The following is a 23,898-nucleotide window of genomic DNA, read 5'->3' as shown; positions in this document are numbered from 1 at the left end:
CAAAGGCCATTGGATCCCCACTAACAGATCCAATGGGTGAGAGCTCCTGATCAGAGAGGGTGAAGGGCCAAAGGTGCTATTCCTGTTCACAGAAGGAAATAGCTGGTCACAGAAGGTTTATGCTACAATCCCACAATATGCTCCAGCGCAGGGGCGTTTTTGTTTTCACCCTCTCTTTCCCCAACCCATGCAGGGCCAGCCCTAGACCAAATGGAGCCACCTCCATTTGTTAAATTTCTGAATAACTTACAGCATCCTGAGCCTGGTGCCCCCCAAACCCATTACCCCAGGCAGTGACCTGGGTTGCCTGACCCTAAATCTGGCCCTGAACCTTTGTACAGAATTCCAGAATTTTTTGGAGTTTCCAGAATTCCACCACATACAAACATACACACACAACTCCTTGGGACAAATCTTCAACTGATGTAAACCAGCATAGTTCCAAAAATCTAGACTGAAGTCAGTCTGGATCCTCAAATGCTATAAATCAGTGCATCTGGCCTCTTCAATTTCATCCCAATGTTTCCAATTAAAATATCAGAAAGTCTTATGTTCGTAGAATTAAAGAAGTGTTAATGCAAGTTGTTTACTTTTGCTTTCATGCCATGTCAAAAACATTGTAAAATTACCAATTTATTAATGTTAATTCCTGACCCTATTAGCAATGCTAATAATCATCATCCCTTGTACTTGCTTAAAAAAAAAAAATACATGTCTGTGAATCCTAAAATGAAGGAGAGGTCACATGAGATTTACATTCTTGTATTTACAAGGTAGCTTTATAGAAATCATGTATATCCACACTATATCCATTAATGTTTTAAATTGTGTGCTACACCATCAGATGTTACTGTCTGCTGAGTATATTCTTGATGTATAGAGCTATTGCCTTAAAAGATTTCATTCTCTAACTGTGCTCTTAAATCTAATGATATTTTTCAATAGTAACTTAAAACTCGGTCCCAAGCCTGGCTTCAGTAGGACTCTTCTGCTGAGTAAGGCTTGTAGAAATGGGCCCATGATTTGGAAAATTATCTCCCAGCATACTGTAAAATTACTCTTAATATCGGTATTCCTTCTAAAGATTTTGTATCATATTAAGAGTAAATGATTATAGATCAAAGATACAGAACTACAATTAGACGATACTTTTCCTGTTAGTACACAAGTACCTGGTTCTTATGATATTCTGTTCAAATTAAATTGTTAGAGAGGGAATATACTCTAGAGGCAAAAAGTACAGAACTAGAAGTTGAGCGTTCTGGGTTCTGTTCCTGGTCCAGCCATTGACTTCTGACCACAGGGCAAGGTATTCTGTACCTCTATTTATTCACGTATAAAATGTGGTAATATTACTCCATCTCATAGGGTATTGTGAGAGGCTGAATAGATTAACATTCCTAAAGTTATTAATTACTGGTATTATGGGCAGCACCTAAAGGCCGCAGTCTGGATCTAAATAAAGACACAAATAAATGTGGTCCCTGCAGCAGAAAGCCTACAATATAATTCAAGGAAAAAATGCAACAAATGAGTGAAAAAACAAACAAACAATAGGAGAGGAGGAGGAAAAGTGCGGTGATAGGACCGTATTGTCACATAGTTCAGAGACGTATGGAACTGTTTTAAAATTCTGAATAAACTAGATAACAATAGAAACATTTTTAAAGGCTTAAAGATCCTCATAGGGTTCTAAAACAGTAAAGTATTCATGATTCTGATATTCAGATATAATCAAAGATTAGCTTTGGTTAATTACAACTGTGATTAATGGTTCCCTGAGGGTTATAAAGATGGTATTTGTGAACTGATCAAACATCAGAATATTTTAAATCCAAAATGGTCAATTCAATTTATTTACTATTTATTTCCCTGAACAGTGATTTGAGAGAAATATGGATTTGAACTTTATATTTTATTTAAAAGTAAAGTTACAAGTTCTGTTTTAAATGCAGCCTAAAAACAGAGAGAGATGAATGGAAATAAGGTATATATACATATACATATATAAAAAACACAGAGTAATTAACCATTAGAATAATTTAGCAAGGGTTGTGATGGATTCTCCATCACTGACAATTTTTAAATCAAAAAGGGTTTTTTCTAAAAAGATATGCTCTACGAATTATTTTGGGGGAAGTTCTATGGCCTATGTTATACAGGAGGGCAGAACAGATCATCATAATGGTCCATTCTGGCCTTAATGTATTAATTTTTTAAAAAGTAATAATACAAAAGAAAGCATGTATGAATACCAAATAGCTGGATATCTCGAGAGCCTTTGGCCAAGTTCCTTTAATCATACGATATTTACTGGTATTTAGTGTAACTGAAATTCTGGAAACATGTTTCTCCTTTATGAATGTTTGTTACATTTTTGTAGTAATTAGCTAACAAGTCCAGATCTGCTTTATTATTGCTAGATACCCAGACAGTTGGAATCTTCCTCAGCCATTCTTTCATAAATGTCCTTTTTAAGCCGATAGGTCACTGATAAATGGAGACTGTCATCTATAATCAACAGGATATTAAATGAGTGTGGAAGGAACTACATGACTGTAGTAATATAAAATCTTACTTAACATCTGCATTAAAAACCCCAAGAGACTGGATTTTCTGTTCTACCTTTCCTACTTTGGGTTCAGGAAATGATGGAATGGGAGGGAAGCAAAGATTACTTTAAGCTGTCTTGTGAATTCTGGTCCTGGTGCAACTAAGCAGTCTCAGGGCTGTAACAATCCTCTATGGGCCATTACATCAGCAAAGACTAATAGATGGAGTACCAACCACTCCCATTCCCAGCTCTTCTGCTGGGTGCCAGGTGGGGAAGAGAACAGAGCCAGGGAGCCACAAGGAGATAATCTGCAAGGGTTGTCCCACTTCACCATAAAGTACAATTAGGAAAAGGGTTTTGTATTGAGAGAGAGAGAGAGAGAGGGGGATAAAAAAGGAAAAGCATCTTGACTGTTGAAAACACTTTGTAAAACTCCCCTGAGATAGGTCTCCTGCCTTTGACCAAGATCTAAGGGAGCGTACACCGAGACCAGAAAAGTGACAGCGGTGCAACAAGCCCTGTAACTGTGATACTCACCTATTCTCAAGGCCCTGCTATGTTGTAATCACACACATTTTATATATAAAAACCCAACCCTCAAAACTTTAAACTGCAAGATACTTACCAAACCTCTACTAAACTTGCAGATGAAAGCATAGGTGCTGGAACTAGGGGTGCCATCGCACTCCTTCCCTTAAAGTAATAACAACCCAAATACTTGGTTTCCACCATCAGCACCCCCCACTATAAAAACTGTTGCAGCACTACTGGACAAAAGTGATGCATTCATTCCTGTTCTTATGTTATGACCTAGTCTAACATAGGACCATGTCATACCTTCATAGCAAGTAGAGTTGCACAGAATGAGGAAGTGCTGTCCACCCATTCTTTCCCTCTTCTTCTGAGTCTGTGAAGCTCCCCTCTTTTACAGGGATCTTGCCATACTGTGGCAAGGAGTGTTAGCTCAAAGATGTCTGTCCACTGTATGTTTTCCACTTTAACATTTGAATTTTCAGCAGGGAAATGAATGCTGATCCTATCAGCATTAAACTTACTTGCCTTTCCCTTCTGACTGATTGTTCTGAAGATAGAATAATTTTAATCCTTATTAAATGAATCCTTGAGCATCTTTTCTAAAAAGATTAGAAAGAATTTAATGCCATTGAAAGGAGCCTGGGTCAAAATGGATCTAAAAGTCCAGCCCAGATAGGACTACACAGAGAGGAAAAAAAAAAAAGGCACCTGGAGCACTGAATCTCAGAGGCTGGGTCTACAACTCAGACTTTACTACAATGCTAAAAATCACTGTGTAGACATTTGGGCATGGGCTCAAACTCTGAAACACTCCACAAGCTTCAGAGCCCAAGTTTCAGCCAGAGACTGAACATCTGCACAGCTATTTTTAGCACCGTAGTGCAAGCCCATCTCTATAGATACAGGTTCTGACACTCACTGCTGCTAGGATTTTTTGCGGGGCCATGTAGATATACTGTCAGCATCCAGGGTCATTAGCCATACATTTCTTCTAATTAGACTGTTGTGAAGTAGAGATCTAGATGAAAACTTAGCCAATATCTATAGGTCTCATTTTTAAATACTGAAAATACTTCAAACCCCAACATTTTTTTAAATTTAGATTTCTTGTAGGGATTTAACCCAGGAGAAAGTGCCAGAAGTTAATGGAATGACCTATTTTACCTAGCAACAAATGCCCCATCAGTACAAGAGTTCCACAAGTCAGAATATCATTTAAACAACATCAAGGCTGAGAAAAACCTGAAAATTCATTATATAGGCTTTGCATACTCTTTAAGCTTTGGACATGGGGAGAACTGTCTAGGGAAGGAATATCAACATGGTCTGTAAAAGTAATTTCAGAGCCTACAGGAGAAATGGGAGGCAGTAGCTGACCGATATCATACTCCATTCTAAGATTTGTCAAAGCACTTAGCCCTTTCAACGGAGCCTGACAGCAAGAACACTTATTAGTTTTATGACTAACCTTTTTCATTAAAGTATCTATATTAGTACATTAATACAGATACCACTCTCTAGCTCTCTGCTGCATTTGCTAAAGTACACTTCTATTGAGGAGATAAAGAGGCTGAGAGAGGAGCTTGGAACAACAAAGCTGGGTAGACAACAATTGATTAGGAACTCTAGCAAAAGTTGCACATTTCAGGCTCCCTTGAGTGGAGAAGGGAGATCTGGTGACTGAGGCATTCTTGTAACAGGTGGCCTTTCACAGGTATGCAGGTTGCTAAAGCACTGCATGCAGAATAGGGCACAGGAAAGCTCTCATTGCAAAAGTTGTTGCAGATGTGTGAGAAGAAGGCAGCAAGTCAAAAGGCTGGAGCTGAGAAAAGATTTGTTCACAAGAGTCAATGCTAGAGAAAAGACACCAAGAAAAAACAAATCATAGAATACTAGAGTTGGAAGAGACTTCAGGAGGTCATCTAGTCCAACCCCCTGCTCAAAGCAGGACCAACACCAACTAAGTCGTCCCAGCCAACACTTTGTCAAGCCAGGCCTTAAAAACCTCTAAGGATGGATATTCCACCACCTCCCTAGGTAACCCATTCCAATGCTTCACCACCCTCCTAGTGAAATAGTGTTTCCCAATATCCAACATAGACCTCCCCACTGTAACTTGAGACCATTGCTTCTTGTTCTGTCATCTGCCACCACTGAAATCTTCAAATATTTGTGCAAAACAGCATGACAACAGCTTCATGGGATGGAGATCAATGATGAGTCCTGCCTGTACACATCTCAGTCACAGGGGTCCCTACTAGTACTCAAACCAACTTGCTTTCAGCAGCCTCAGATGCCAGGAAAGACAGTGAGTCCCCAAGATTGGATTCTTGGGCTTCCAGGTTATACCTATGAGCAAGTGAAGAGGAAAAGCTCATTTACTATAGGTCCCATTGGTGCCTATAGGCCATCTCCTGTAACTGCAAATTTCAAAGCTTTTCACCCAGCTATGGTTATTTTTAATTTAGTATTGGTGTTAAAGAATGTTGTACTACCAGATGTGATAGATGTTAATTAGGAGGTCTTTCATGTACAGCAATGACAACCTTGTCCTTTTAACCCACATGATACCAGCACAGATTTTTTTTCCTTGTGCAAGCCAGATTTCTATTGGTGCTAAGATTTTTTTTTTTATTAAAGTACTTGTTAGTGAAACTGGAGATTACACAGTAAACAATTTCACTCACTTGGAAAATATTAATGAATGTATCTCTACATGGAGTAACAGGTTTTTACTCACACTATTTATTTGTATGAACATGTTTCTCCTCCAGTTCTAACATGGCAAACTAACAGATTTTCTTCCAACTACAATCTAATAAACTTTAGAACTGATTCAGTTTAGAAGGTTAACTCTTTGAAGATAAGTGTTAGGATTTTCTTTATCTGACCTTCAAATTAAGTAAATGGTACATTGGTAGGAAGAGTTTAGGATGTGCCTGTGCCAAGGAATTAGACATGTATGCCCATGGTAGTAGGAGCTATTTAATGGAAGTTGAATTCATGTTGGTACAGAGAGGGGAAACTCAGTCCTAGAAGGTGTAATCTCTCCTCAGTGTAGTTATTATGGAGGTGTCAAGTCCACAGGAAGAAAGAAACTTTGTAACTAAAATTAATTTAAAAAAAACTAAGGCTCCATAGAGCTTGTAATTCCTTAAATTATCCATGATCATAAGAAAAGACTTGGCTGTGCCTGTTTTAGGCTATGAAAATAAATCTACTATTACACAGGAGGTGTAAAGGAGAATGAAATAAAATCAAGCAGTGCTTTTCAGCAAAGTCAAGTAACTGAGGGATGGAGAGAGGGGAAACTTAACTGGCTGAGAGAACAGTTGCTGAACTTGTAAACCAAGTAAGGAGGGGGGTGAGGGAGAAACAGAAAAGCATGCAGTAAAGAGGAACCAGCTTATACATGGTCATGCTTCTTGGTATGTTTGGCTTCCAGTATAGTCTTGGGCCCAATTCTTCAGTGTACTGCATCCTGTGTAATAATTTGCATTTGTGTGAAGTGGATATAAAACTACCATTTCTATCCATTCCGGCAGCTGGGAAGCACTGGCCAGAGGACTCTCAGACCATGCCTCCTTTTCCCCAGGAACATCCTCTGTGCTGGCATACAAGAGGGAGGAGTGGGGTAGGAGCTAGAACAGTGGTTCTAGCATACGAAAATAACGGCCGTACTGGGTCAGACCAAAGGTCCATCTAGCCCAGTATGCGGTCTTCCAACAGTGGCCAAGCCAGGTGCCCCAGGGGGCATGAACAGGGCAGATAATCAAGTGATCCAACAGAGGCTAGGAACACCATCCCTGCCCATCCTGGATAATAGCCACTGATGGACTGATCCTCCATGAACTTATCTAGTTCTTTTTTTAACCCCGTTATAGTCTTGGCCTTCACATCCTCTAGCAAGGTTTCCACAGGTTGACTGTGCATTGTGTGAAAAAATATGTTCTTTTGTTTTAAATCTACTAGCCTATTAATTTCATTTGGTGACCTGTAGTTCTTGTGTTATGAGAAGGAGTAAACAACGTTTCCTTATTTACTTTCTCCACACCAATCATGATTTTATAGACCTCTATCATATCCCACATAGTGGTCTCTTTTCCAAGCTGAAAAATCCCACTCTTATTAATCTCTCCTCATATGACAGCCATTCCATACCCCTAATAATTTTTGTTGCCCTTTTCTGAACCTTTTCCAATTCCAATATAATCTATGCCACTCAAAGATTCACATGTGTAAGGAGGAATCTTTAAGAGGTTGGCTCCACTAGCTTTAGGGCTGCTTTGCACCAGTGAAGTGCAGTCAAAGCATGAACCAAAATCTGGTTCTTTTAACATGTGCACACTTCATTTTAAAACCTGAGGCCACAAGTGTCAGAGCCCAGGTCTACAGGTGCTAAAAACAGCAGTGCAGACATTATGGCTCAGGCTGGAGCTTGAGCTCTGAAGACCAGCCCCCTCCCTGGGCTTTAGAGCCCAAGCCTGAATGTCTGCACAGCTGTTCTTAGCACCATAGCACAAACCTGAGTCCATAGACCCAGGCTCTCAGACTTGCTACCATGGGTTTTCAAACACAGTGTAGACATTTCTTCAGATTTTGACTGCCGTGACTTAAATGTCTTCATTAGAAGTGAAACAGAGTCAATTTATAGGCCAACACTCCTGTACTATTCAGAGGTTACAATAAACCCCCAAAGGTTACTATTTTGAGTGACTATAGCCTTTGCTATGGATTGTAGCAAAGCTAAGTGAAAAGTAAAATGTCTGATCAAATGCCCATTGAAGTTAATGAGAGAGAGTCTTTCCAGTAACTTCAGTGGTCGCTGGATTGGGCTCTAAAAGTAAATTGTTAATAGTGCTGAAAAATAATCTTGGCTCATATTCATCTCCTGTTAACAGAAACCACTGCTAAAGTCAGTGCTGATTATTTTGAAAGCGCACTGACAGAGGATTGGATTAGAAAGGAGTTTTCATGTTAATTTGGAGGCATTACTATTAATAAATATCTCACCATATTTTCTTAAAATCTAAGTTGCTAAACCAAATCCACAAAATGACTGGGAAATTTACTAATTGTATACATTTTTGGAGTCCCGAGAACAATTTAAAATAATTCTTGCATGACAAGGAGGAGATTTTCAAAGGCACAGAAGGCAGTCATGCATTCAGCTCCCACTACATTTTCCTGGGTGTTGGGTGCCAAACTCCCCTGGGTTGTTTTGAAAATCCTGTTAAATAAAGCAAAACCACTGATTGCAAGTGTCTTTGTTCCATTAAGTAAAGAGAGTATTTATCTATTTAGATAACAGAATACTGAAACACTGTTAATAAATAAAAACTGTTCATGGTAACAAGCCACTACTATGGTAAACAATGGTCATTTAAAAAAAAAAACACCTCAACTTAAAATTGTGTATGTTTTGATCATTAGGAGTTATTAACAACTGTCACAATGGGATTATCTGCAGCTCAGAAGAATTATAAAGGTGGCAGTTGACAATATCAGCAGAAACAATTTTAGGCTCCATCTACAAAGACCAAGAACTAGGATTGTTATATTTATTTTAAACTCAGTTTGACACAGTTTGCCTGCATAGTTAAGGACAGAAACCAAATAATGTTATAAATTTATTTTAGAAATTTTATAGCCTAGATTCATTCTGTTTTTCCCCATCCAAACTATGATTAAATACAATTAATCTGAACCAGTTATAAATGGTGTTTATAATTAGTTCTGCAAATTTTGTTGTTAGTCCACTGCAGATGACGCCTTAGACAGTGATGTTGCATCAAAGCAAGCATCCTAAAGTTAGGACTAAAGTAGATTGTGATTCAGGCAGAAGTGATAGTTTGACACTAGTTTGATAGCTGCTCTAGTCAAAGAAAGTTTGTATGTCTAAAGAAAAAAATCAAAATCCACAGACATGTAGTCATGATAAAGTCTTAGCTGTGAGACACTTTCAGTTATTTGCTCTGAAGATAAAATGTGACAGATCTACATGCCACAGGTACGCTATTTCTGTACCACAATCTAAGCACCTGGTCTCCACACTACAAGGATATGTCTACAGTGCATCTGAGTGAGCCTCCCAACCCAAGTCCATAGACTTGAGTTGGCAGGGTTCACGCCTGCAGGCTAAAAATAGCTGTGTAGGCATTCCAGTTTGGATTGAAGCTCAGGGTCTCAAGCCTTGGAGGTGTGGCTTGTGAGCCCAAGCCACATCATCAAAACACCATCTTTACACAGCTATTTTTATCCCCAATAAAACACATCTGTGGGCCTGGGTTGGGAGGGTTGCTCCCAGACACAGTCTAGACCTACCCTGAAGGACTTAAGAAGAATTAATTTATACAAATTATTCTGAATATAGAAGAGCCTTAAGTGTCTGATTCTCCATTGCCAGGCACCTTATATATTCATTTACACCTGTGGAAAAAGGATATAAAATACTGCAGTTGTGCTTTGATAGCACTTTACAGGTACAAGTAAGGAAGAATCCATCCCCAACTTTATTATCCATACATCAAATAATGAAGTCAGATCTATTATATAGAGGTGTATTTACAGAACTCTTTACTATGTCATATGCTAGATACAATTTTATAAAAACCTAAAACAGATTCCGTTCTTTAGTGTAAAGGGTCAGATTCTGGGCTGCTTTACAACCAGTGCAATCCCACTAAATGCTTGTGACTACTTACACCAGAGTTTACCCAACTTCCCTAATGTAGCAAAACTTTTCAATTTTGCTCAAATTGCTTTTACACACTGAATTAAAGAATATTCTCAGGAGTATACATGCACTTTTGTGTACAGCTCAGTCAAAATCCCTGAGTTGAACATGCATTTTTATTTTAAATATTTGGATCTTCCTGTTTAAGCAAATCAGAAAGTTCTTTTAAGACATGCATAATTTAATGCCCTGGTTTTAATACAACCACTGAATGCAGCTTCCAGCTAAAATGCTATATCACTTTTAACCTACGTATGTAATTTATGAGAGCTAATAAGAGTTATGTACACAGAGTACAAACCTACTATCTCTAGTGGATGGTAACAAATTGTTTCCTATATTATGTCAAGTGTACTTGAATTTTTGGACAGAATATCTATATATTCCTTATAGCTAAGACACAGCTGAATACTTAACTATACCAAGTTTTTCGGTGTCTACATAGCTGGAAGTTTTGGTTAGTGACCAATGTGCTAAAGATACAGGGCTGGATTGTGGATAGTCACTAGTCTGCCCCAGTTGGAGGTCAGATATGAGGTCTTCCAGACCTGGGAGTAGTGTGTTCACTCTGCTAGTTCATGGTTCTTCCCCTTTGTGGAGGTTAGCGCAGATGGTGACACCTCCCTGTAGGGACCTGCAGCCACAGAAATCAGGAACTCCCATTTTGCCCAACTGCTGCATAAGGACAGGAGGAGGGAGAGGCTCCCTCTTCCCTCCATGTGTACTTGTTGACACAAGGGGTAGACACATTAGACTTTTCAGCCTTAACTGTGCAGACCAAAGGGCAAACTAATAGGAACTTGAAACAATTTTCTCGAGCCTTTGAACTATATTGACCCCATAAAACTTCAAGAACAGAGCAAAGGGATGGCCTCTGTGCATGCATATTCCACAAGCCAAAATAAAGCTAGTAAGGCCAAACGTAGGCCTACAAAACTTGACCGTGTCTATTTAAGTTGATCACAAGAACCAAGATTTTGAAAATACATTAATGTTAACGTAGGTACTCTAGACTTACCCTTGGCTAAAGTTTGAGCATGAATATTTTCTTTTCCAAATAAAATAAAACTGATTCAATTTTTTCCCTTACATCTTTAAATATGGTATCAACTCCTTGGTGCCAGTTCAGTTTGCCCAGAACCAATCTATTGGCAGTCACAAATGCAGCAGCAACCTTGTACAGAAAGTGGGGTGGAGAGGACAGATTTTTTTCTTTTAAAATTACTTTTCACATTTCCCTTTTAATGTAAATACAGCTACACCTGTTAGCATGCAAGTAAAGTTTAGTGAATAACCAAATGATAGGATAACCATCATTTTAATTCCACTTACCACAGGTTGGTTGCAAAGATAACGACAAAGCTCTCCAATATACTGGATAACAGTCACATTGTACTTTTTGCAGTCACTCCAGAATTGACTAGCTGAGAATTTCTTTCTTAAGACACAAGTTGCACCTTATTAAGAAAATAAAAACAGGAAATACGGATTGTGTGAACTTGACAAGAATGCTGCTTCAGGTACCACAGAGTCATGTAAAGGTAAGAACTTTGATTCAAATACAAAATGAGCCACTCATGTGTTTGTTTTACGGATGGGTCTAAATTCACAGACCTTATCCATTACAGTGAAATGTGTCAGTGTTCGGGGTGGGTGGGTTTTTTTTTTTTTTTTTTTTTTTTTTTTAAACTAGTACCTATCACTTGGTTTTTAAAGTGCAATACAAAATTAAGGAACACAAAAGCCCAGAACAAAAGGATGCATCTCTTTCCTCTGAGGCAGAGGAATACAATTTTGTGTACATAGATTGTTTAATATTTTTTTGGGAAAAATGCTTTATGGAAAAACTACATTTTGCCTTTTAGTTACACATCACAGTAATGCCCCTGGACGAGCACTGAAGTCCTAAATTGCTCCAAAACTCGTAAGATGTTATCACCACTCTCTCCCCAAACATAAGAACAAAAGCACAAGTATCACCAGTGACCCAGCTTCAGTTTTAATCCTGATTCAGCATTGATCCCCTCTGTGCACTTTAACTAACAGATGGGGAAACTGAGAAATAAGGTTGAGGAAGGCATAATATCTACTATATAGTATCACACAAATGCTAAATATTATTCATTCCAAATTCATGAAGTTAGCTATAGGTTTTCTAAAACAGATCCACTACCTTTGCAGTATTTTGCACAAGGCAAGACAAAATTCAGAAATTTTAGGTAAACATTTCCAACATGAAGCTCAGTAAACAACAGGAAAAGATATCTCATTACTGAGATGCATGTAGAATAATTATACACAGCAAGAACAAAGGATTTCCCCATACTGAATCAGATCCATAGTCCACTGAATATAATCTGCTGTCTACCTCTAAATTACACTTGACACTTCACAGTATGGCAAACCTTTGCCCTGACCTTCCACATTAATTTGTGTTAAAGTAATCATCCAGGTCAAACAGTCACAATAAAATGTATATTCTATAGTCAATGCTAAGAGACCATGCAATTTAAGTGCATAAAGTCCAACAATTTTCAATGCTTTAAATGTATTTTCAAAAATATTTTAAATCTGAAAAAAAAAAGTTTAATTTATACCAGTCACAGCGCTCCAGCAATATTCATGCTGGTGTGTTTACACAGCCTGCAGACAGTTAAACATGTGCATAACTTTACACATGAGAATAGTCCAATTCTACAAAGTTATGGGTCTGCTCATCTCTAAGCCTATAGCACTTTTAAGACTTTAAAAAGAACAGCTTGTGTTGGGGGTTGTTAGCCTATAAATGTGTGGTCTCCTCCTCTTGGCCCCAAGGAAGCCTGCAAGTGGCTCACTTTCCCCTCTTGATTCCTCAAATAAACTCAATACAGCCTTTGAAATGTAAATACCCCTGTGGGGGGAGGGCAAGGGGCATTAATTAATTACCAAAAATCCTACTACCATAAACTAGAATTCCTCAGTACAGTCCAAACAGTAGATTAGATCCAACAGTCCAACACTAAGTGTAGCTCAGACATCTCTCATCTTGCTTCAGCCCAGCTCCCAGGTACAGCTCTGGCATCTCACCCTGCACCTCACCTCAGCCCAGATGTTTATCTACCCTATTTTCTTCCCAGATAGGGTTCCAGCTCTTGCCTGGAGATATCGGCAAGGTTGCCACTCCCTTGTTCCCCAGCCTTCAGCCCTCTCTGGCCCTCTGGCTTCAGCTGTCTGGCTCAGCATCTCCCCCTACTGCTCGCAGCCTTCAGCCCTCTCTGGTTATGGCTCTCTAGCCTGGAGAAGTTTGCAGGTGACCCCAACTGCCTTCTACTTTCACCAGCCTGTTATTCTGGGTTCACGGCTTAAACCGGGAACTCACACCATTTCATCCTTCACGGGCATCTCCTCCTTGAAGCTCTCAGCCCAGCCCAACCCTGTTCTTCCTCTCTGAGCTCTTTACTCTCAGGACTCTAGACACTCTCCCCTTTTAAATTCTGGGCTCTGAACTCTCCTTCTAAGCTTCCCCTCAGGGTTTGAGTTCTGAATTCCCTTCTCAAGCCTCTGAACTCTCATTTTTAACTCCCAGGGCAGCCCCACCCTCCTCATTACACCAGCACAGGCACACCTGGACTGCAACAGGGGCACTGAGCCCAATTTCATTTAAAGGGCCTGTTACCCTAATACCAAAAACGTGGATGAACAGAATTTTACCTAATTTTCTAAAATAAAAAATGGATAATATGGACCTTACTGCAGTTTCTTTAAAAAAAAAAAAAAAAAAAAAAAAAAAAAAAGACCTAGTCAACAGAAGCACAAAACTGGTTACAATTATTTCCAGATTCATTTGTTTTTTGATTTAGAAAAGACGACAAGACAAGTTTAATTAACTCCACTGATAGCAATGATTCTGCACTGTGTTTTAATGCAGTTCTAAATTAATCCCCTCTTCAATCAACAATGCTATAAAATAAAGTGAGCCTACCCAATTTAATACATCCACCAATGCCAAGGACAGAAGCTGCACTGTGGTAAAGAGGGAGAGTTATATAAACAGTATCATCTGCAGTAGCACCAAATGCCCATAATCCAGCAGCTCCTTTTAGCATCTGCAGATGACTAATAACTGCAGCTTTTGGCAGACCTGTAATGTGGGGGAAGAAAAAAAAAGAAACTGTACATTACAGAGGTCAAAATTCGCTTTTGTTGAGTACATGAGTATCCAGTCTTAAGAACTTCAACAACACTAATATTACCTACCTTTCTATATTCTAGAGCCAATTTTTCTGCTAGCCACTTAGCTAAACAGACATCTAAGAACTTGTTTGCAAATTTAATGTGGCACTAGATCTGTTGGTCCTATCAGAAGTAAGGGGTATGCAAGCAGGTCATAGCTGCATAAACTCACTGCACACTGGGTCATCTGATTCAACAACAACAGATGGACCAGGACGTGAAGAAATATGAAGGAGCTCCAGGCCTGATGTACAGTTAAAATAGACAAGGTAGGTGAGGTAATATCTTTTATTGGACCAACTTCTGTTGGTGACAGAGACAAGTTTTCGAGCTTATGCAGAGCTCTGCTTCAGATCTGGGACAGGTAACCAGAGTTCTGGTCCTATATCCATAGAACTATGTTGCTCAGCAGTGTGAAAAATCCACACCCGAGTGATGTTACACCAACCTAGCCCCCTGTGTAGACAGCACTAGGTTGGTGGGAAAACTTCTCCGATCAACACAATACACTGCCCCGAGAGGCAGTAGCTAACAAAGCTGAAGAGGAGAGCTCTCTTTCATTGACTAAGAGCATCTTCATTAAAGCAGTACAGTGCAATGCAGCGTTTTAAGGGTAGACATGCCCAGAGCGTCACAGCTAAGTACAAGGGTAGAACAGATCCAGTGTCTTTTTTAAGTCCATGATTTTTGGTGTCTAGCAGACTTAAGACTTTAAGTTCCCTTTCCTTAGAGGACGAGGATTCAGAGGTCAGATATGCAGTGATTATTTTGTGAATAGTGTTCATCCATGTTTTTGTCTTTTATCATTTGTCTATACGAGTTCCTTTGAGAGTGTAGTGATTGTCTGGTTTTTCCCCACATAGTTATTAGGGCAGTTGGTGCACTGGATGAGGTTCACCACATTGGCATCATAGGCATATGTAGAAACCATGGATCTTGAAAGCAGTTGCATAGCTAGGCAGGGAGCAGGGCAGCGGCCACTCCCCCACTGAGCGGAAGTAGAGCCTTTTTAATTCTTTGGCGCCTTTTTAATTTTTACTCACCTGGCAGTGCTCCGGGTCTTCGGCAGCAGGTCAGGCAGTGCTCCGGGTCTTCAGCAGCACTTCACTCGCTCCAGTGGCGAGGGGGGCAGGGAGGAGGGTCCTTCAGCAGTGGTGGGCGAGCACTAGAGGGTGGCACCTTTTTTAATCTACGCTCCCTCTGTTTTCTCCACCTGGCTATGCCACTGCTTGAAAGGTGTGTTGTGGGGGGTATTGATCATCATAATAGTGAAGACATATCTGCAGGTTTCACATCTGGTGTTATAGTGGGGGATGGTACTGCTTTGAGCTGGTATGTCCGTGTGTATGGGGAGCTTGCTTCTGATGACAAGCTTGGCAAGGTTAGGGGGCTCTTTGAAGGCCAGAAGAGGGAGTTTGGGAAAGATTTATTTGAGGATATGGGCCCCATCAAGTCTGGGGTGCAAGTTGCATGATTCCCTGTATGGTTTTTAGTGCAGGGTATTAGGTGACTAGGGTTGTACAGTGGGAGGTTTGTTTCCCCTCCCCATATTAAAGCAGGTTCTGTCAGAGTATTTAGGTAGCCCATTCCATAATGTGATCTACTTTTCTGGTGGAGTTTCCTTGTGTGGTGAAGGTGATTTTAAGCGTGCTAAGGTTTGTACCTGGACTCTGTCCTCAGTGCACATTCTATGATATCTGAGTGCCTGGTAGATAACAGATTTCTTGGTGTGTTTGGGGATGGTTACTAGATGTGTGAAGATAAGTGTGGTGATCCATGGCTTTCCTATGTATAGTTGTCTAGGGTTTCATTGCTGAAGCTGATAGTGGTGTCCAGGAATTTGATGCTGGTGTGGTAGTACTCTAGAGAGAGTTTCATGGATGGATGGATGGTTGTTGAAGTTGTGGTGGAAATCCATGAAATCACAGCTGTCATGTCTTTTCTCCATTTTGGTTTTTCACACATAGCAATCCACGTGTGGACATGTACAGAGTCTTTGAAACTGTACAAGGGGTCCTGGTTAGAGGTAGACTAGGGAAGGTTCTAGACACAAGCACTACAGTGAAGCTGAAGCAGAAGTTTTAAAAACCAATATCATTTTCCTTATTTCTAATCCTTGTTCAGTGTTAGAAGAAATCAGCTCTTTCTTGGATATTTTACTATCATCACCTGACACTGATTTAATGGCATCTCTCTCCAGTAAGATTCAAGGGCTTCCCTGTCTCTGCTTGCCACCCCCAATCCCAAATGCTAGCTCCTTAGAAGACGTGGGAAGCAGCAAGATATTTGCCTTCTGAAAGAGAGAGTTCTAAAAGAACTTTTTTCTCTTTCTTATGCTCCTGGATGAATGCTGTTCTCACATTAAACAGCGACAGCTGATGGTGTTCCAAACTCAGAAAGACAAGCAAGGACTGCAAAGTTGATAATCTTAAATATACAAAATTAAAAACCAATTAGGAGTTTATATTAAATAATCTAAGCACGTTTATACAGCTGTATTTGGGGCGAGAGCCACTCACAAGTACATATCATTTCCAAGGATGACAGATAAATTATACACCGCAGGACAAAAGAGACGTTCCATACTGATCAGATCAATGGTTCATTGAGTATTTCCTCCTGTCTGGCTCTGACTGTGGCCTCTACTTGACATTCCAGAGGCACGCAAACCTGGTCATTCAGGTCCCACCATATGGTACCTACCAATAGCTCGTTGTGCAGTGCTTTATGTAAGGGAAAGATTCCTTCCTTTAGAAATCAGCCTTCACTCTTACTTTAGCATGCATAATCACAAATTTTATTGAACAAAATAATCTTGCACTTTGAAAAATCCATCCACAGATTTTTGCTTTTGATTTCCCCCAACTCTAGATTCCATAAGATGATTAAAAGCTGCACAACATTTTATTTCCTTTTAACTTGGCCAGAAAATCTAGACTACTAATTATATCAGCAATCATGTGTTCTTGTATTATAGGAAAGCATGAAAAAGGATGGATGGATTTGTTTGTACTAGATGGATCAGATTGCATGAGACAAGATTTTAAACATAATGATTCAATTCCCTCTAAACTTTTATCCATGCTAAATAACTGCTCTTTTTGCAATCACACTGTACTTAAAAGAGATAAAGTTTCAGTGTGCATGGGCTACATACAATCACTCAAATTTTCTTACCTCTGTAAGTAACTAAACTATATTAGATTAATTCTGTGCATTGCATCTTTCCACCTCAGCTTCATATGGAGGCCTTAAATGAAATACGTTACAGACTACCTAGGGAAGTCTATAACATGATTTAACTAAGAGTATTCAGAACAAAATTTCTATCCACAGTAGCAAGCTCTGCTATATTTTTTCACTGCTATTTCAAACATAGTTAATCTCTGAATAATATTTGCAACAGTTCTGTTTTTTTTTTTTAATTACTTTAAAAACAAATAGTTATTTAGAAACTAATTCTAACGTATGGTTCTATGGAGGAAAATAAAAATCATACAATAATATGTTTGGGCAGGGGAAACAGTGTAAGATGCAAGTTATTTTTAAAACATCTCCTGACTGAAACCACAAGTTAGTTGTTCAGTTGAATAAGAACACCAATCTGTTTAACCTAACATCATGATGCTGCGAGTTATGCCACTGATTAGATGTTTTTTTAAAAGTCTTTAACTTCTGAGCCACTGGAGCAATGGTAATGAACCCAGCCATCTGTTCTAAACTAAAAAGGCTAGGTAACTAATCCTATTTTCTGCCTCTTTGGTGACCTGCATTCAAATACAGCTTAATGAAGACCCACTTCCATAATAAGTGCATAGTAACTTGTTTTAAAAGGATGTTGTAAAGTTCTAGATGTACACATTAGCTCTACAGCCGTGTTACAGAATCACAAAATATTAGTATTATGTTTGCAGTGTTAATTAGCAGGCACCAGTAATAGTAGATATTTAATAAAAGGGCATAATGCCCTGCCCCAAGATTTAAACAATTCAGCTGGGCAGGGAAAAAGGTGCTACCTTTGTGGGATCCCCTATGCCAACAGCCTTGGAAATGATGAATGCCTTTCTTGAGCTCCTAATACTTTCTCCTGTAGACTGAGGTGAGACTTTTTAGAGAGTTTGATACAGACACATTAACTGATGGTTTCATAAACAGTTTCAGGAAATGATGGAAACATGGAAAAGAGCTGTACCTGTAGTTCCTGAGGTAAAAATGTAGAGTACAGAGGACTTGAGGTTGTTTGCAGAGCAGAGGTTAACTGGTACACAGTCTTCAGATGCAGCTTCCAGTTTGTCTAAAAGGGTATTAACACTTGGCAGAGTGCAGTCTTTTGTCATTACCCAAACACCAATATCTTTTTGGAGGCTAGGAAGAATTTCCTCTAATGTCCCAAGCATATCTTAAAAACAACAACAACAACATTGTGTTACCTATTTTATAAATGTATTTACAGAAAGCTAAACTTATAGCAAGTGTTTCAATGTTTTAGAGTTATGTTAGCAAAATACAAGGAGCCAGATTCACCTCTGAGAGAGTAAGAGAATATAATCAGGTGCTGGTGCCCTGGGGGTGGGGTGGACTTCATGTAGAAAAGGACAAACAATGGTAAATACAGTTGCTGTCACTTCCATGCTTTAAATTTCAGCCAGCACTCCATGAAAACCCACTAGCAATGATTACCATCTCTTTGCCACACCCAGTCTTGGGTAGTTTACAGTCACGTTTCAGATGAGAAGTGCAGTTAATGTTTCTCTCCAGATTTCATCTGGCAAGATAATCTGCCTTCATGCATTGCAGTTTAGTTATGGACACTTGGGCTGGTCTACATTGCAAAGCTAGGTCAGTTTAACTATATTGCTCAAGACTGAAAAATTTCATGTCCTGTGCAATGTACTTATGTAGACCTAAGCTCTGGTATAGACATAACAAGGTCTGTGAAAGAATCTTCCATTGACTTAGCTACTGTCTCGGAGAGGTGGATTTACTACAGCAACAGAAGAACCCCTTCCGTCGCTGAAGTAAATGTCGACACTAGTGACACAATTGCAGTGTTTCTAGTGGTCTGCTTAACCCAAAATTATCCCCTTGCAAATGGCATGGTAGAAAACAGCAACAGATGTCACCATTCTCTAAACATACACAGACTACAAGTAAAAAATGAGCTGCTACCATGATTTATTGTCTCTTGTGTTTCCCATCTCTAGAAATGTTTGCAATTTTATGGAATTGGTGCCAAAGCAGCATTGGCTTATTTACAGAAAACTATTTTCCTGTGTTTATGACTACTAATTTAGCTACAATTAACCAGGAGAAAGATCTTGGCATCATCGTGGATAGTTCTCTGAAGACATCCATGCAGTGTGCAGCGGCAGTCAAAAAAGCAAACGGGATGTTAGGAATCATTAAAAAAAGAGATAGAGAATAAGACGGAGAATATCTTATTGCCCTTGTATAAATCCATGATACATCTACATCTTGAATACTGCATACAGATGTGGTCCCCTCATCTCAAAAAAGATATACTGGCATTAAGGTTCAGAAAGGGGCAACTAAAATGATTAGGGGTTTGGAACAGGTTCCATATGAGGGGAGATTAAAGAGGCTAGGACTTTTCAGCTTGGAAAAGAGGAGACTAAGGGGGGATATGACAGAAGTATATAAAATCATGAGTGGTGTGGAGAAAATGAATAAGGTAAAGTTATTTACTTGTTCCCACAATATATGAACTAGGGGCCACCAAATGAAATTAATGGGTAGCAGGTTTTAAACAAAAAAAAGGAAGCTCTTCTTCACTCAGCGCACTGTCAACATGTGGAACTCCTTGCCTGAGGAGGTTGTGAAGACTATGACTATAACAGGGTTTAAAAGAGAACTGGATAAATTCATGGAGGTTAAGTCCATTAGTGGCTATTAGCCAGAATGGGCAAGGAATGCTATCCCTAGCCTCTGTTTGTCAGAGGGTGGAGATGGATGGCAGGAGAGAGATCACTAGATCATTACCTGTTAGGTTCCCTCCTTCTGGGGCACCTGGCATTGGCCACTGTCGGTAGAATACTGGGCTGGATAGACCTTTGATCTGACTCACTATGGCCATTCTGATGTTCTTACTGAACATAAAGAACACTAAGAAATTGGTCACTGATTTTATGGTCATTCAGAATTTCAGGTATAATTCTGATTTTTTATTTTTCAGTGCAATAGTCTTAGAAATAAATTTACACTGAGTTCTTAATGTATTTGAGAAATATCAATTATATTTAAACTGCAGACAAGTCAAGCAAGAAGGAGGCTGTGGTCATAAGACTACCCTATGGTCTAATCAGGCAATCCTTTCTAAGGGGAAAAATATAGTTACAGTCCAATTTAAACTGTCATTTAGGATTCAAAAATGGCAGAAAGGCAGTGGTTCCCACTTCCTAGACTGAAGCGCATCTTCTTTATGTTATTCCAATTAATTAAGATCAAGCCCCAGACTGAAAATATCCTTGAGTTACTGTTTCCACTTCTAAAATTACTCAGTTACCTAAAGTTTCTGTTTCTGTGTACGGGTTTTTTTTGTTTTTTTTCTCCTAGTATTGAATATTAATACTGTGAGTTGATTCTATAAAAGGCTTTTCAGTTGCACTCTGGTATTAAAACTTTGGAACAGTATCTGCCTGTTTGTAGTCATTTGTTATCCTGAAAGAGATTCCAGGTTAGATAGGAGAGCACAGCAAGAAAACCATAAGCAATTTCCTGAAGGAAAAGAAGGCAATCAGAAATAGCTAAATATTTTCCTGAGCCGGAAGCCTTAGATTAATTCTGCATAATGCATGAACAATGTGAGCTGAAGATAAACTCTCCATTGCACTAATATATTTCCAAAGAGCACTTATACAAATGTAAAAAGGTCCAAGACTCTGTCCAATGTTGATGTATTGTTTAATGCACACTGACTTTCTCCACCAGATTTTTTTTTAAAAACCTGATGCTCATTTTACACTTGTATTACCCATATGTCCGGAATAAACAGCTTTCTTGGAAGAAATGCAATACAGCATTTCTGGTGGTTCCTGGTACATGTACATAAGCAGATAGTAAAGCAAGCCACAGGTTGTGAACTTAAGCTCTCTCTATTTTGTTTAATTTTTTCTTAGTAACATACTAAGAAACTTGTAGGGTTTGCATTGCAATGAGTTATTATTATACTTAATCTTTAACGATAATAGAGTAAATAGCAGTCCTGTATGTTGTTTACACAATACATTCTGAACAAACTACATGGCTTCCCTGGGAAAAGTCATGCGTTATTGAAGGTGAAGATCTCCCCCATGCCCTTTTCTCTATTTTTCCTTCTATTTCCCTACGAACAATTGAGCAGGTTTTTGACATGATGTGAACAACCTGAATACATAAATAATTGTTGTTAATTGTGACGTTAGAATCATAGACAAAATACCTTTTGGTTCTAAACTACCATCCTGCATTGCTATCATACAAAAAGGTTTTCTCTATTTTTCCGAGCAAGGAAATAATGCAATTTTTTATTGGCAGGCAAATATGAACCCACAGTAATAACTGACAGAAATCAGATTATGAGATCAACTTGTACTGAGCAAAATCTTACTCAGTTAATTCAAAAAGTTTTATGAAATATTGCTGACAAAACATTTGAAGGGCACTCTGATGCATATGCTAAATAAGCTGTGACAATCCAGGTAGCCATCAATGATCCTTTTAACAAGAAAAAGCCAGTCCCAAACCCCCCATTTTTAGATGCATTCCCTCCATATACTTAGTTCCCTGTCAAAAAGGCTCTCTCTGTCCCTGCTAAATTGTGTTCAGCAAAAGCCATAGGTGCTGGAACTAGGGGTGCTAGAGATACGGCAGCATCCTTGGTTTGAAGGAACTTCCATTATGCACAGGGTTTGGTTCCAATGGCTTTCAGCACCCCCACTATAAAAATGGTTTCAGAACCTATGGCAAAAGCTTGCAGGGGTCATCAGATGTAGCTAAGAATATATGTTGGCTGCCATGCCTCCCTTGAAATGCCACTGAAGACCATGCAAAAGATTCTAGAACGTGTATAGGAACTACAAATACTTAGTGTATATTACTGATCAAACGCTGGGATGTATCTGAAGGAGGCACTTACTCAGGTAGGGGACCCAGTGAGTTTCCGGGAAAGGGAAAAGCAAGCAAGCAACATGGAGAGCCAAATCCCATCTTGGAACAGTCCATAAGAGTCCACACTGCATGTCTTTAACTCTGTGCTGCTCTGGATGTCTCATAATACTTATTTTTATAATTTCGTTTAAATAATCAAGTTAGATTTTAGATAATAATTCACATTTATTTTATCAAGAAAATTTCCCCTTTAAAAGCTGATTAAGGATTCTGCTGCTTGTATGTCATAGTAGCTGTTCTGAATTCACAAGCTCCTGAAAATATCTCACTCATTCCCCTTCTCCAGGGCATTCATAGACTATGATCTAAATTCATTCCTAGTTTATCTTTACTTCTATCAGCATAAACCAGGGTTCAGGAGCCATAGCGACAAAATTTCCACAAGGGCACACAGCAGTGGCAGAAAGCAACAGCAATTTCCCCTCTGCCAGGAGGCTCCTAGGCAGTCAATGAAACTAGGGGGGAAAAAAGTGGGAAACACTGGTCAAAGAGGAGCCATAATCAGAACAACTAGGGGATACAATTCCGCACATCCCCCTGAGCAGCCTGAGTTGTCAGGGGCCGCTGACAAAGCAACCCTCTCTCAGTGGAAAGCCCCAAGCAACTCCAGAGCTGGAAATACTGCATGTACTGTCAACAGTTAAACCCTTGGAAGGGTTCAGCTACCATTACAGGTGCCAGGAAGTTCAATGTTCACTTTCCTGTGCTAGTTGGGGTGACTCTGGCACTACACCTATGCTGTTAACACTTACTGCTTCCGTACAACTTCCTGCAGTAAGGGATACAATTTACAGTTTTTGTCAAAAACTCTCATTTAGCCTAGGTAGGACTGCATGATGTGGCTCTTTTAAGGATCAGATTCCACTGTCCTTACTCATCTTAAGTAGTACCTTACTACTCACTTTGTCCTTATAGTTTCAATATGGGTAAGGGTGGCAGGATCTCGTAAGTGAGCAGAAGGAACAGGAAAATTTTTGAATGGGGGTAGGAAAACCATCTGCCACCCACTATAGTCATTATGTGCTTTGTGATCCTGCTGAATTTGCATTGCTGGTTCTCATTTCAGTAGCTTGCGTAAATAACACTCTTCTCCACTCATATTTTTCAGACACCCATACGAACAGTAATACAAACTGTAGTCCAAAACATCCAGTGAAACTAAAAATAATCAGGGGGAAAGTTTTAAGATTACTTTTAAAAATAGAAAGTCACCACTGTAGACAGCATGAAGAAGGAAATTCCACCAATCAGGTGAAAAGGGTGCAAAATCCTTCTCTCAGCATAGTAAAGGCACAGCAATACGTAGAAAACCAGAAACAAGGCACAGAGTGCAGGTAGAGGTAATAATTTTAGAGATGGGACAAAGCTGCATATTTAGAGCATAAATTTTGAAACACACACACTCCATCCCCAAAGATCAGAAATGTTCCAGTCTGAGATTTTGCTTAGTTTTTTAATAAAGATAAAGAGCGATTTACAAAAATTAGCACCTGGATTTGGATGCTGAAGCTCTTTACCAATCAAGCTCTGGTTTTAGATATGTGGTTTTGGTTAGGGGCCCTCTCTCATAAACACTAATTACATTGTACAATACACGCAGGTCAAAAAAGGAGTTCTATCTCCTCTGAACACTCAACAAAAATCCACCCATAATTTGGAAACTAACACAAAGTGAGCTACCCCTGATTATTACATC

General features: G+C 39.3%; 1 protein-coding gene across 2 annotated transcripts in view; it reads right to left on the bottom strand.

Annotated features, from left to right (window-relative positions):
* Positions 1-23,898, bottom strand: part of SLC27A6 (solute carrier family 27 member 6) — a 59,485-nt gene that overhangs the window by 34,053 nt on the left and 1,534 nt on the right. For both annotated transcript variants that reach the window (XM_038403705.2, XM_038403706.2), the window contains exons 2-4: positions 18,229-18,435; positions 13,786-13,944; positions 11,157-11,281 (exon numbers count right to left, since the gene is read on the bottom strand). In XM_038403705.2, the coding sequence (XP_038259633.1) occupies positions 11,157-11,281; positions 13,786-13,944; positions 18,229-18,435 (491 nt within the window). The remainder of the gene's footprint in view (positions 1-11,156; positions 11,282-13,785; positions 13,945-18,228; positions 18,436-23,898) is intronic.

Source organism: Dermochelys coriacea, chromosome 5, assembly GCF_009764565.3.
Source record: "Dermochelys coriacea isolate rDerCor1 chromosome 5, rDerCor1.pri.v4, whole genome shotgun sequence".
Lineage (NCBI taxonomy): Eukaryota > Metazoa > Chordata > Testudines > Dermochelyidae > Dermochelys > Dermochelys coriacea.
This window is presented reverse-complemented; position numbering and strand designations above follow the sequence as displayed.